The sequence below is a fragment of the Anomaloglossus baeobatrachus genome, chromosome 3 (genome assembly GCF_048569485.1).
Source record: "Anomaloglossus baeobatrachus isolate aAnoBae1 chromosome 3, aAnoBae1.hap1, whole genome shotgun sequence".
In the NCBI taxonomy this organism is placed as follows: Eukaryota; Metazoa; Chordata; class Amphibia; order Anura; family Aromobatidae; genus Anomaloglossus; species Anomaloglossus baeobatrachus.
In genome coordinates, this window is record NC_134355.1 from 33,395,665 (window position 1) to 33,409,686 (window position 14,022).

The window sequence follows — 14,022 nt, forward strand, 5'->3', positions numbered from 1 at the left end:
CAAGTGTGCCAGGCGGCTACCTGGTCGAGTCTGCACACGTTTACCAAACACTATCAAGTGCATACCTACGCTTCGGCAGATGCCAGCCTAGGTAGACAGGTCCTTCAGGCGGCGGTGGCCCACCTGTAGGAAGAGGCTGTCTGACAGCCCATTCATGTGGTATCTTTTTACCCACCCAGGGACTGCTTTTGGACGTCCCACTGTCTGGGTCTCCCAATTAGGAGCGAAAAAGAAGGGAATTTTGTTTACTTACCGTAAATTCCTTTTCTTCTAGCTCCAATTGGGAGACCCAGCACCCGCCCTATTTGTTCTTAGGGTTTCGTTTTTCGGGTGCACATGTTGTTCATGTTGTTTCTTAAGTTCTCCGATCTTGTTATCGGATTAAATTTGTTTTTGAAACTGTTATTGGCTTTCCTCCTTCTTGCTTTGGTACTAAAACTGAGGAATCCGTACTCCTACGGGAGGGTGTATAGCCAGAAGGGGAGGGGCCTTACACTTTTAAGTGTAGTTCTTTGTGCGGCCTCCAGAGGCAGTAGCTATACACCCACTGTCTGGGTCTCCCAATTGGAGCTAGAAGAAAAGGAATTTACGGTAAGTAAACAAAATTCCCTTCTTTGGCAGGCATGACTGTGGAGTCGGTAAGCCAAACCTCCGACTGCTCAATTTCACTTCTCAAAAAATGTCCGGAACAACATTTGTGCAGTCTATGAATTTATTCTGAGAAATAGAATTGCCCCCATCAGATCCTCCTTCATAGATGACCTCAAATATGACCTAATTATTTTAAGGCTGGAGAACAACCTCTCTACATTAACTTGGGTTTATGGCAAAGGACTTGCCTTATGCACAGTCAGTTTTGATGAATGGTTGAATTCTTCTATTTCTTTGAGAGCAAGTGAAATATTTTGCTGAAATCTGGTCAATCTGTTGGCTATGGGAGTGGAATCTTTTTCACCGCAGTAAAACTTTGCCTTTTCCATGTCGTCCAAATACTTTTCAAAATTAAATCCCTCATGATGTGGCTGAAGTTACGGCAGCAGTGGCACTGGTAAGATCCAAGTCCTCATCTGATGTGGCTGAAGATACGGCAGCAGTAGCACTGGCAGGATCAAAGTCCTCATCTGATGTGGCTGAAGATACGGCAGCAGTAGCACTGGCAGGATCAAAGTCCTCATCTGATGTGGCTGAAGATACGGCAGCAGTAGCACTGGCATTATCCAAGTTCTCATCTGATGTGGATAAAGATACTTCAGCAGTAGCACTGGCAGGATCCAAGTCTTCAACTGATGAGGTTGAAGATACGACAGCAGTAGCATTGGCAGGATCCAAGTCCTCCTTTGATGAGGCTGAAGATACGGCAGCAGTAGCACTGGCATTATCCAAGTTCTCATCTGATGTGGATAAAGATACTTCAGCAGTAGCACTGGCAGGATCCAAGTCTTCAACTGATGAGGTTGAAGATACGACAGCAGTAGCATTGGCAGGATCCAAGTCCTCCTTTGATGAGGCTGAAGATACGGCAGCAGTAGCACTGGCATTATCCAAGTTCTCATCTGATGTGGATAAAGATACTTCAGCAGTAGCACTGGCAGGATCCAAGTCCTCATCTGATGAGGTTGAAGATACGACAGCAGTAGCGCTGGCAGGATCCAAGTCTTCATATGATGAGGATGAAGATACGGCAGCAGTAGCACTGGATGACACAGTTACTCATCTGATGAGGCTGAAGATACGACAGCAGTAGCACTGGCAGGATCCAAGCCGTCTTGCTCTTGGTCGTCCCGTAGCCGCTCATCCTGACTTCCACATCTGTCAGAGCTTCTCTTCCTTTAGTAAACTGATGATCATCCAGCAATATACGATGCCTTGGGTCCACATACACAGCTGCCCAAAGAATTTTATTTTCTAATACCAGTGTCTCTCTCCGTTTCATTGAAGCAGCAATGCCATCTGCAATTAAACCTCCTCTTTGGGACAGGCAAAACTGCAAGTTCTTCTACTTTTTTTATGAAAATGCCAGGAGTTAAATCCTCAGCTTGTAATTTTTTAGTCACTGTAAATGGGTGATGAAGCAATTCCTTCAAGTCAGTCACCTTTGTCCATTGACCCTTATTTTGTGTTATCTGAGGGTTGGCCATGTCCACAAGAAAGGGTTTCAGTTAAGCAATCGCTCAGTCAGTCGGTCAGAATGATGAGCCGTCAGCTGAAGGAATGCTGCGTCGTGGGGGAACGAACTACAAATTATCGGCGCTTACTTACCCAGGACAGTACAGATTGCTGCTCATGCTGTGTCTTTGTAGAGTTTAAACCGCGATCTTGTGCACCAAAGTTCTAACTATAGTCTATGAATATTCGTTCTACCCGCTAAGCTTCCATACTATGACCTATCCATTCGACCCCATTTTTTTTCCTTCCTCTTGACAACTATAATACTTTCTTGTGTCTTTGTTTCACTCTTGCTTTAGGCTAGTTTCACACTTCCGTTGGGTTGAATCCGCTGGGTCCGTTGCTGCGTCGTTTTGTCGCATCCGTTATTTTTATGCTGTCAACGGATGTGACGGATCCGTTATTTCACAGGAATACATTAGCTGATTCCTTTGAAATAACGGACCCATTGTAAAGCACTTTGCAACGGAATCCGCTACCATAGGGAGCCATTATTGCAACGGAATCCGCTACCATAGGGAGCCATTATTGCAACGGAATCCGCTGGTCGGCGTCATTTTGACGCAAGCAAATAACGTTACATTCAGCGTTGCTTCCGCTTGGCGGAAGCAATGGAGCGTCGGCCAACAGAAGCAACGCAGGTACTTTTGGCACAATCCGTCATCAATGCAAGCCTATGGGAAACAGCGGAATCCGTTAACGGATTCCGCTGATTCCCAAGACAGCGGATTGCGCCAAAAAAAAAACGGAAGTGTGAAAGTACCCTTATGTGGATTTTCTGTGCAGTGGTATTAAGCATCCTGCTGCTTGAGGCTAGGTTCACATTTTCGTTTTAAATCCGTCAGCAACATATCCGTCGTTTTTTAGATGTCAACTGACGCAACGGATGTGTTTTGCACAGGATTCCTGTGAAAGGAATCCTATGGAAAAAACTGATCCGTTACATCCGATGTGCGTCCGTTTTTTGACGGATCCGTCACGATCCGTTTGTATTTGGGACAGCCCTGTGGGTGCGCCAAACATGTTGGGCATGCTCAGTAAAGCATGACGGAATCCAGCGCTGGATTCCGTCATAAGACGGATTACGACGAAATCCAGCACCATAGACATACATTACAAGCTTGACGGATTCCTGTGCGATGCGTTAATTTTGACGGCCCAAAAAAAAAAAACGTTACATTTTGCGTTGTTTCCGCCTGGCGGTCAGTCCAAAAACGACTGACCGCGCCAGCGGATGCAACGCAAGGTCATCAGTCGCAATCCGCCACTAATACAAGTCTATGGGAAACAACGGGATCCGCCAAACGGGAATCTGGTTGTTTACCAGAGCCGCAGGTTATGACTGATACAATTTAACAGAAATGTGAACCTAGCCTTAGTTAGATGGTACTGAAACAAGTCTGTGTATCGCTGAGAGTCAGTTTATTGTATAGCAAAAAAAAACAAACTTCAAATAATCACATGTATTCAAATAGTGGATACCCAAGTAGTAAGTTAGATAGTTGCTAAGAGGGAGTCCTCATGGAGATTTATTTTTTTATGTTGGACGTATTTGCTACATAAATGCGCCGTTTTCATGAATATTCTCTTTCTCTCCAGATTGTACAGATCCCGTTCTGTGGGGAAATTGACTGTGAAGACTGGATTAAGAAGATAACCGCCAAGTAAGTGCACGTTGTGAATCCGGGCACTCTGATTTGAGGTGTCAAGGCAAAAAAACAAAAATGATGACCAATAAAGGAAAAATCTGATCTGGGAGAGGTATCAATAAATGTAGGAAAAAAAATTACTAAAAGAGTGCAAAGCCCCCAAAGTAGGCCATCTTCCCACAGATCACTAACACTTGAGTATTAATATTTATACATTAAAACATAATTAATAAAATTGTGCATTTATAAGGATCATGTGAAAATTAAAGGAGTTGTCCAGGCCTAAGGTTCAAGTCTGCAGTCACCGTCACAGACTGCAGACTTGTGAACCGTGACAGTGCGCACACTACACTCTGTCAGGATCCTCCAATGCCGGAACCGTGTGATCATGTAACCGCACGTATGTGATTTATATTTCTTTGTCGCTCCTAATTGGGAGACCCAGACAATTGGGTGTATAGCTATGCCTCTGGAGGCCACACAAAGTATTACACTAAAAGTGTAAAGCCCCTCCCCTTCAGCCTATACACCCCCCGTACTGCTACGGGCTCATCAGTTTTTATGCTTTGTGCGAAGGAGGTCAGACATCCACGCATAGCTCCACAGCTTAGTCAGCAGCAGCTGCTGACTATGTCGGATGGAAGAAAAGAGGGCCCATAACAGGGCCCCCAGCATGCTCCCTTCTCACCCCACTCTTGTCGGCGGTGTTGTTAAGGTTGAGGTATCCATTGCGGGTACGGAGGCTGGAGCCCACATGCTGCTTTCCTTCCCCATCCCTCAATTAGGGCTCTGGGTGAAGTGGGATCCCATCGGTCTCCAGGCACAGGAGACCGTGCTCCATCCACAGCTCCTGAGGACCCTGCTGGATAGGAGCCGAGTATCGTTCAGGGACATGGCCCTGCTACTTGGAGGTACTCTGTGTCCCCGTGGGGACCGCGCACAGCAACACTCCAGCATTGCTGGGTGTGCTAGTGCACCGGGGACAGCAGCGCTGGCTGCATTTGTGCCACTATACACTTCAGCGTCGCTGAGTGTGTTTGTGTCTTTCTTCCCGCCCCCAGCCCTGCCAGTCAGGGGAAGGGCGGGACGCTGTACAGGTCGGCAGCACTGAGGGCTGGAGCATGCTTTGCATACTCCACCCCCCTCACTCTGCACAGTGGGGCACCAGTTCCCGCACTTTTCTGGGTCACGCCCACGGCTCCCTCCTCTCCCCAGGACGCTGGCAGCCATTCCTCTCAGCTCTGCTAACGCTGGAGAGGAGAGACAAGCTCAAAGAGACCCAGGCAGGAATTCTGGTGCCCACACAAACGCTTTGCGCAGGCGGTAAGCAGCACCTGTGGTGCTGGCCCCACTAGTGCAGAAGTGTATTTATAGTTTATATGATTATAGTCTATACTTTACACTGTATGGTGCACTGTTGATTTGTGGCTATATACCCTCCTGTATTGCTCAGAGGAGACAACAGCATGTCGTCCACAAATAGCAAGGGTGCCAAAGCACAGACTTACTATGCTGCCTGTGCAGCATGTACGGCTATACTGCCGGCAGGTTCCACTGACCCTCATTGTGTGCAATGCTCGGCCCCTGTGGCACTTTCTCAGCCAGAGCCTCTGCTAAGGGTGGCCCAGGGAGAACCACCTGTTAACACTGTCCAGGTGACAGGGACGGAGTTTGCAGTTTTTACTGAAAGACTTTCTGAGACTATGGCTAAGATATTAGAAGCCTTGCAGTCCAGGCCGGCATCTCAAGCCAGGGGCACTGTGGAATCATTGTCCCCTGGTTCCCCTCAGTGGGAACAGCAATGTCTTCCCGGGGTGTCCCATGGATCCCAGGGTGAGGTCTCTGACACGGACCGCAGCCCCAGACCGACTAAGCGAGCTCGCTGGGAAATCCCCTCGACCTCATCACATTGTTCAGGGTCTCAGAAGATGAAGCGGAGGTAGCTGATCAGGATTCTGATCCTGAGGCCGCTCTCAACCTTGATACTCCTGATGGTGACGCCATAGTGAATGATCTTATCGCGTCCATACATCAAATGTTGGATTTTTCTCCCTCGGCTCCTCCAGTGAAGGAGTCAGCCTCTCAGCAGGAGAAATTCCGTTTCAGGTTTCCCAAGCGTACAAGGAGTATGTTTCTGGACCACTCTGACTTCAGAGAGGCAGTCCAGAAACACCGAGCTTGTCCAGATAAGCGTTTTTCCAAGCGCCTTAAGGATACACGTTACCCTTTCCCCCCTGACGTGGTCAAGGGCTGGACTCAGTGTCCCAAGGTGGATCCTCCAATCTCCAGACTGGCGGCTAGATCCATAGTTGCAGTGGAAGATGGAGCTTCACTCAAGGATGCCACTGACAGACAGATGGAGCTCTGGTTGAAATCCATCTATGAAGCTATCGGCGCGTCTTTTGCTCCAGCATTCGCAGCCGTATGGGCACTCCAAGCTATCTCAGTTGGTCAGGCGCAAATTGACGCACTCACACGTACGTCTGCGCCGCAGGTGGCGTCCATAACCTCTCAAACGTCGGCATTTGCGTCCTACGCTATTAATGCTGTCCTGGACTCTGCGACCCGTACGTCGGTTGCAGCCGTCAATTCGGTGGCAATACGCAGGGCCTTGTGGCTGCGGGAATGGAAGGCAGATTCGGCTTCCAAAAAGTGCTTAACTGGATTGCCATTTTCTGGCGACCGTTTGTTTGGTGAGAGATTGGATGAAATCATCAAACAATCCAAGGGAAAGGAAACATCCTTACCCCAGGCCAAACCAAAAACACCCCAACAGAGGAGGGGACAGTCGAGGTTTCGGTCCTTTCGGGGTACGGGCAGGTCCCAATTCTCCTCGTCCAAAAGGCCTCAGAAGGATCAGAGGAACTCCGACGCATGGCGGTCTAAATCACGCCCTAAAAAGACCGCCGGAGGTGCCGCTACCAAGGCGGCTTCCTCATGACTTACGGCCTCCTCACACCGCATCCTCGGTCGGTGGCAGGCTCTCCCGCTTTTGCGACACCTGGCTGCCACAAGTAAAAGACCGTTGGGTGAGAGACATTTTGTCTCACGGTTACAGGATAGAGTTCAGCTCTCGTCCTCCGACTCGATTCTTCAGAACATCTCCGCCTCCCGAGCGAGCCGAGGCTCTTCTGCAGGCGGTGGGCATTCTGAAGGCAGAAGGAGTGGTGGTCCCGGTTCCTCTTCAGCAACAGGGTCACGGTTTCTACTCCAACCTGTTTGTGGTTCCAAAGAAGGACGGGTCCTTCCGTCCTGTTTTGGATCTAAAACTGCTCAACAAACACGTAAGGACCAGGCGGTTCCGGATGGAATCCCTCCGCTCCGTCATCGCCTCAATGTCCCAAGGAGATTTCCTAGCATCGATCGATATCAAGGATGCTTATCTCCACGTACCAATTGCTCCAGAGCATCAGCGCTTCTTGCGCTTCGCCATAGGAGACGAACACCTTCAGTTCGCGGCACTGCCGTTCGGCCTGGCGACAGCCCCAAGGGTTTTCACCAAGGTCATGGCTACAGTAGTTGCGGTCCTCCACTCTCAGGGTCACTCAGTGATACCTTACTTAGACGATCTGCTGGTCAAGGCACCCTCTCAAGAGGCATGCCAACACAGCCTCAACGTTACTCTGGAGATTCTCCAGAGTTTCGGGTGGATCATCAATTTTCCAAAGTCAAATCTGACACCGGTCCAATCACTGACATATCTTGGCATGGAGTTTCATACTCTTCCAGCGATAGTGAAGCTTCCGCTGGACAAACAGCGTTCACTACAGACAGGGGTACAATCTCTCCTTCAAGGTCGGTCACACCCCTTGAGGCGCCTCATGCACTTCCTGGGGAAGATGGTGGCAGCAATGGAAGCAGTTCCTTTCGCGCAGTTTCACCTGCGTCCTCTTCAATGGGACATCCTACGCAAGTGGGACAGGAGGCCGACGTCCCTAGACAGGAACGTCTCCCTCTCTCAAGCAACCAAAGCTTCCCTTCGGTGGTGGCTTCTTCCCACCTCATTATCGAAAGGAAAATCCTTCCTACCCCCATCCTGGGCGGTGGTCACGACGGACGCGAGCCTGTCAGGGTGGGGAGCAGTTTTTCTCCACCACAGGGCTCAGGGTACTTGGACTCAGCCAGAGTCCTCCCTTCAGATCAATGTTCTGGAGATCAGGGCAGTGTATCTTGCCCTAAAAGCGTTCCAGCAGTGGCTGGAAGGCAAGCAGATCCGAATTCAGTCGGACAACTCCACAGCGGTGGCTTACATCAACCACCAAGGTGGGACACGCAGTCGGCAAACCTTCCAGGAAGTCCGGAGGATTCTGCTGTGGGTGGAAGCCACAGCATCCACCATATCCGCAGTTCACATCCCGGACGTAGAAAACTGGGAAGCAGACTTTCTCAGTCGCCAGGGCATGGACGCAGGGGAATGGTCCCTTCACCCGGACGTGTTTCAGGAGATCTGTTGCCGCTGGGGGATGCCGGACGTCGACCTAATGGCGTCACGGCACAACAACAAGGTCCCAACATTCATGGCTCGATCTCAAGATCACAGAGCTCTGGCGGCAGACGCCTTAGTTCAGGATTGGTCGCAGTTTCAGCTTCCTTATGTGTTTCCTCCTCTGGCTCTGTTGCCCAGAGTGTTACGCAAGATAAGGGCCGACTGCCGCCGCGCCATCCTCGTTGCTCCAGACTGGCCGAGGAGGTCGTGGTACCCGGATCTGTGGCATCTCACGGTCGGCCAACCGTGGGCACTGCCAGACCGACCAGATTTGCTATCTCAAGGGCCGTTTTTCCATCTGAATTCTGCGGCCCTCAACCTGACTGTGTGGCCATTGAGTCCTGGATCCGAGCGTCTTCAGGATTATCTCAAGAGGTCATTGCCACTATGAGACAGGCTAGGAAACCAACGTCCGCCAAGATTTCCTCCCTAAGGTGGTATCCCCTTTTCATCTCAATCAGGACATCTCCTTACCCTTGTTTTGTCCTCATCCAGTTCACCAATGTGAAAAGGATTTGCACTTGTTAGATCTGGTGAGAGCACTCAGACTCTACATTTCTCGTACGGCGCCCCTGCGCCGCTCCGATGCACTCTTTGTCCTTGTCGCTGGCCAGCGTAAAGGGACACAAGCTTCCAAATCAACCCTGGCTCGGTGGATCAAGGAACCAATTCTCGAAGCTTACCGTTCCTCGGTGCTTCCGGTTCCCTCAGGACTGAAGGCCCATTCTACCAGGGCCGTGGGAGCGTCCTGGGCCTTGCGACACCAGGCTACGGCTCAGCAGGTGTGTCAGGCAGCTACCTGGTCGAGCCTGCACACTTTCACGAAACACTATCAGGTGCATACCTATGCTTCGGCAGATGCCAGCCTAGGTAGGCGAGTCCTTCAGGCGGCAGTTGCCCACCTGTAGGACGGAGCCGTTACGGCTCTATTATGAGGTATTATTTACCCACCCAGGGACTGCTTTTGGACGTCCCAATTGTCTGGGTCTCCCAATTAGGAGCGACAAAGAAGGGAATTTTGTTTACTTACCGTAAATTCCTTTTCTTCTAGCTCGAATTGGGAGACCCAGCACCCGCCCCTGTTTTTGTATACACATGTTGTTCATGTTAAATGGTTTCAGTTCTCCGATATTCCTTCGGATTGAATTTACTTTAAACCAGTTTATAATTTTTTCCTCCTTCTGGCTTTTGCACCAAAACTGATGAGCCCGTAGCAGTACGGGGGGTGTATAGGCTGAAGGGGAGGGGCTTTACACTTTTAGTGTAATACTTTGTGTGGCCTCCGGAGGCATAGCTATACACCCAATTGTCTGGGTCTCCCAATTGGAGCTAGAAGAAAAGGAATTTACGGTAAGTAAACAAAATTCCCTTCATTTCCAGCCATGAATAGACTTGTCAATTTACTTGTATTGAGTGAAGGCGTGCACTTCTAGTTGGCATGTGCCTGTGTGTATGCACATAGCATACGTCACGCTCCCGGCAGCGGAGAATCCTGACAGTGTGCACATTGCAAGTATTCACAAGTCTCCAGTCAGAGGGTGACTGCAGAATTGCATCCAAAGCCTGGACACTCCTTTTAAAAATGGAAAGATGTGTTAGGTTCCCCTATTATTTACTTAAACATATAGCATATTCAGTACTAAAATCTATCCATGTCATTAAAGATTACTGCCCTAACCAGTAGCATTTGGTTTAAAACTGAAACACAAATTAGTAACCTCTCCACCACCATGTTTCGATACAGTCTTGGCTTCATCAGGGGATGGGACATAGTATTTGGTTTAAAACTGAATAAATTAGAAACTTCACCACCACCATGTTTCGCCGCAGTCTTGGCTTCATCAGGGGATGGGACAAAATATGATTGTGGCTTTCAGTCCTGCCACAATTCCTATAAACCGCTTACGGCTCATCGTTGAGATGTGACAGTAGCATATTCATTGCATCATAGTTGTTGCTTGGTAACCAGCACCAAATCAATAAAAAAAAGCACCCAGCAAATTGTGATAGGACGAATTGCTAACAATCCAATGAGAAATTACCACAATGGAAGCCGTGTGTAGTGATGACCTGTCAAACGGGGAGACACCTGCAAGTGTTTGACTTATCAGGTGGTGCTGACGCTCCCTGAGGACTCCGGTGCCATGGCCAAATCTATGACAGAATCACCCAGCATCAGTGTAATGGCTCTTTATGTAGTAGATGAGTGTATTGTGTTGACCTGAGTGTATAAGGGAGGTGTCGGTTATGTTGTGGTTTATATGTCCTTTTTTTGTGTTAAGGGACCAGGACTTGGAGCCCGGAGCACCATCAATGGGAGCCAAGAGTCTCTGTATCCCCTTCAAACCACTTAAGGAGCTGCAATCTGGGACCAAGTGCGTTTGTGACAAGGCCCCCGCCAAGTACTACACCCTGTTCGGCCGCAGCTACTAAGCAGTGACGGATCCCCGGACCCGTGTATTAAGCTCTTTATTTTTATTACCTAATGTTAACCTCAGAACAGATTTTAGGACCCATCCTGTGTGGAGAGGGGGCAGCGCTCCCCAGCTCTACACATGTATTTTCTGAATACATCCCCAAAAATAAAAGCTCTGAACAAACTATGTGTCGTGTCTACATTCCTCAAGCAAAAATATTTACACCTCCCCCGATACCTCCGATATACGGCTACGGACAAAGAGCCAGCATCGGATGCTGCCACAATGTCAAAAGTGTTAGCGCCTCCTGCAGATACTAAGTCACTCAGTTATAGCTTACTGTCCCGAGGAGTCAAACCTTTGCTTATCTCTATGCGCAGCGTTTGTTGGGGGGGATAATAAACCAGGGGCTGAAATTGCCGAGGAGTAATTATGTTTTATGTAGAGATGATCAAAAAGATACACTCCACCCATTGCCTGGCGTTATCTCTGATCCTCCATGGCATCTGGACCCAGGATCAAGTAAACCTCCTTGGACGGCGTCTGAACCTCTACATCTTGGGTACATTTTGAGCTTACTAGGCCTCCATGACGTTGCAGGGACTAAGTAATTTCAAGCATTTGAGGATACAGGTGTGACGTCCTGGCCTATCAGGTGGTCACAGGGTATTGTGCAATCTGCCCTTCTGTACAATATCCACCTCCTCCTTGGTTACGGGTCCCTAACCATTGGTGTTGCCAAGAACAAGCTAATCAAAATCCTAGGAACACTCTGCACCACACACACACACCAGTGGACGGCCTGAGTGGAATAGGGTCGCCCACTGTGGGGTTGGTAAGGGGAGGTCAGGAGTGTTGGAAGTGAAGGAGAGAGGAGGTCAGGAGCTGGGCTCCTTGGAAGTAACTAGGTAGACGGTGGTCTGGGCCTTGTAGGAGCTGGACCCTCAGTCGCAGGGGATCGTGACAAGAGGCACGGTATTGTCGTGGAGGACAGCCGGCGGCCTTGTTCCATCACCGGGCTGGGACCAGGGCACGACTCGTTATGTAGACCCTAGGTCAGGGAGTAGCTTCAGGCAACCTAACTATTCACCCGACGAGAACGGAGCCTTCAAGATCCGCTCTCCACCCGCTCCAAAATCGGGGTACTAGCGCAACGAGGGGGATAGGACTTTCCACTAAAACGGTCCAGGAAATCCCAAGCTTGAACCCTGAGAGCAAGTTCCCTCAGTTAGCCTTAGTGGGGAGCGGGACGCGACTAGTTTCAAGCTATAGGGGCCAACTAAGAAGAGATCAAGGTGCCAAGGGAAGGGTCACAGATCATCAGGCAACACCACCGAGGACGGGACCCAAACGTGCTCCCCTCGGCGGCAGCGGTGTCCAGAACTTTGGTTTACCAAGTTGTCGGTGTCAGCTTCATGGACTGAGTGAGTACGCAAGTGACCCTTCCACCCCTCAACGGCACCTCTCAACCCTATCACAGAATCCCGGGGCATTCCCCCTACCCGTGGAGGGTCGCAACACCTGGCTGCCCCTGTCATCACCCCGGGTACTCCCCAACAGCAGCGGTGGTACTCCAACCTTACCACACACCACGGGTGGTGTCACGAACTGTAGATACTCCATTCCCCTGTATATATCCCCTTCATTTGAGTGGCCGCACGACCCCCAGGTCCGGACGACCCTCGAGCCACCACGGATCCGGATCCAAATCCGAGCAGCCCGGCTGCTGACGCGGGGGCGGCACACAGGAACCATGGATGAAAAAAAAAAAAAAAGTTGGCTCCTCCCCAGTAGAGTATACAGTTCATCGGCTGCCAGCACCTCGTCAATTTTGCTTAGTGTCATTTGGAGACAGACGTGGGTTCGAGTCTCAGACTGGTCTTTACCGTGGTAGGTTGGGTGCTAACCTTCTCTTTTCTGTGTGTGGGTGTTTTACAGTACATTTGTTTATCTCCACCCCATGGACTGCTTTAGGATGTCCTATGGTTCCTGTGTCCCCCAATTAAGTGACTGAGAAATGATGATTTCTGGTACTCACTGTAAAATCTTTCTTGTAGTCTTCATTGGGGGATATGGCAGCTTCCCTTTGTCCGGTCGGGTGTACATTTGTTAGTTTCTCAGGTTGGTTATGCTTTTACTTTCATACTTTTAGTTTTTTTTGCTTCTTCTATCTAATATATAAAGCTGAATGTGTGTATGTATATGTGTGCGTAAAAAAATTGTTTAAAAGAACTGAGAGTCCTCAGTGGTTGATACCTTTTAATGGCTAACTGAAAAGATGGTAATAATTGCAAGCTTTCGAGACTACTCAGGTCTCTTAATCAGGCTCAATATAACACAAAATCTAAAGAGTCACATATTTATATACAACAGGACTTGGAATAGTGCAGTAAAAAAAAAAAAAAAAACCAAGTTATATAAAACAGAACTATCTCTATGGCAGGGGGCAAACTGTTGTGGCCATAAATTTTGCTGCAGTTCAGTGTGAAAGTTTTATTGTCCTCTGATAAGGGTCTGGTCCGGGCTGTGACGCGCTTGGATGGTCAGAGGAGCACATCTTTTAACTGATGTAAAAAGACATGAATCCATGAGACACATTCATTCATGCGCTGAATGTATCAAAGGTCATCATAAGTTTGTATTCCCAGAGTCTCCTATCTCTCTGGGACTTGAAGTTTCCTTTCAATACCAGCAATTTCATGTCCATAATGCTGTGGTCTGAGTTACAAAATGTTTGGCCACAGGTAGATCCATCCTTTTTTCTCTAATTGTGTGGCGGTGAGAATTCATCCTTGTCCTGAGCTGTTGTCCGGTCTCCGGCAACCATCCAACATCAGTGCCCAGGAGAGAAGGGCCACAAAATCTTTGAAAACCAACAAAGAAATCATCATTAAACCTGCAGACAAGGGGGGTGCAATAGTCATGATGAACAAATCAGACTACATGAAGGAAGCACACAGACAACTGATGGACACACGCTACTATAAAAAAATTGGAGTCTGACCCCACACAGGACTATTACAAGGAACTTAACAAGTTGGTCTCTTGTCTGCCTGCCATATCCATAAGAACTGATGAACTGATACCGGTGAGTCCAAGAATAGGCACATTCTACATGCTTCCCAAAATTCACAAATCTGGAAACCCAGGAAGACCCATCATTTCATGTGTGGGCACCCTCACTGAACAAGTCTCTGGATGGGTAGAGGGTATCCTTAAACCCTTGGTAAGGGACACAACCAGCTACATCCAGGACACTACTGACCTATTGAAAAAACTATCAGCAATAGGTCCTCTTCCAGAG

General features: G+C 48.9%; 1 protein-coding gene and 1 long non-coding RNA gene across 5 annotated transcripts in view; one reads left to right on the forward strand and one right to left on the reverse strand.

Annotated features, from left to right (window-relative positions):
- Positions 1-10,901, forward strand: part of EPRS1 (glutamyl-prolyl-tRNA synthetase 1) — a 263,373-nt gene extending 252,472 nt beyond the window's left edge. For all 4 annotated transcript variants that reach the window (XM_075339114.1, XM_075339116.1, XM_075339115.1 and 1 more), the window contains 2 exons: positions 3,766-3,830; positions 10,584-10,901. In XM_075339114.1, the coding sequence (XP_075195229.1) occupies positions 3,766-3,830; positions 10,584-10,734 (216 nt within the window). In that variant the 3' untranslated portion in view covers positions 10,735-10,901. The remainder of the gene's footprint in view (positions 1-3,765; positions 3,831-10,583) is intronic.
- LOC142295971 (uncharacterized) overlaps positions 1-14,022 on the reverse strand; it is a 225,153-nt gene that overhangs the window by 179,062 nt on the left and 32,069 nt on the right. The window lies entirely within an intron of this gene.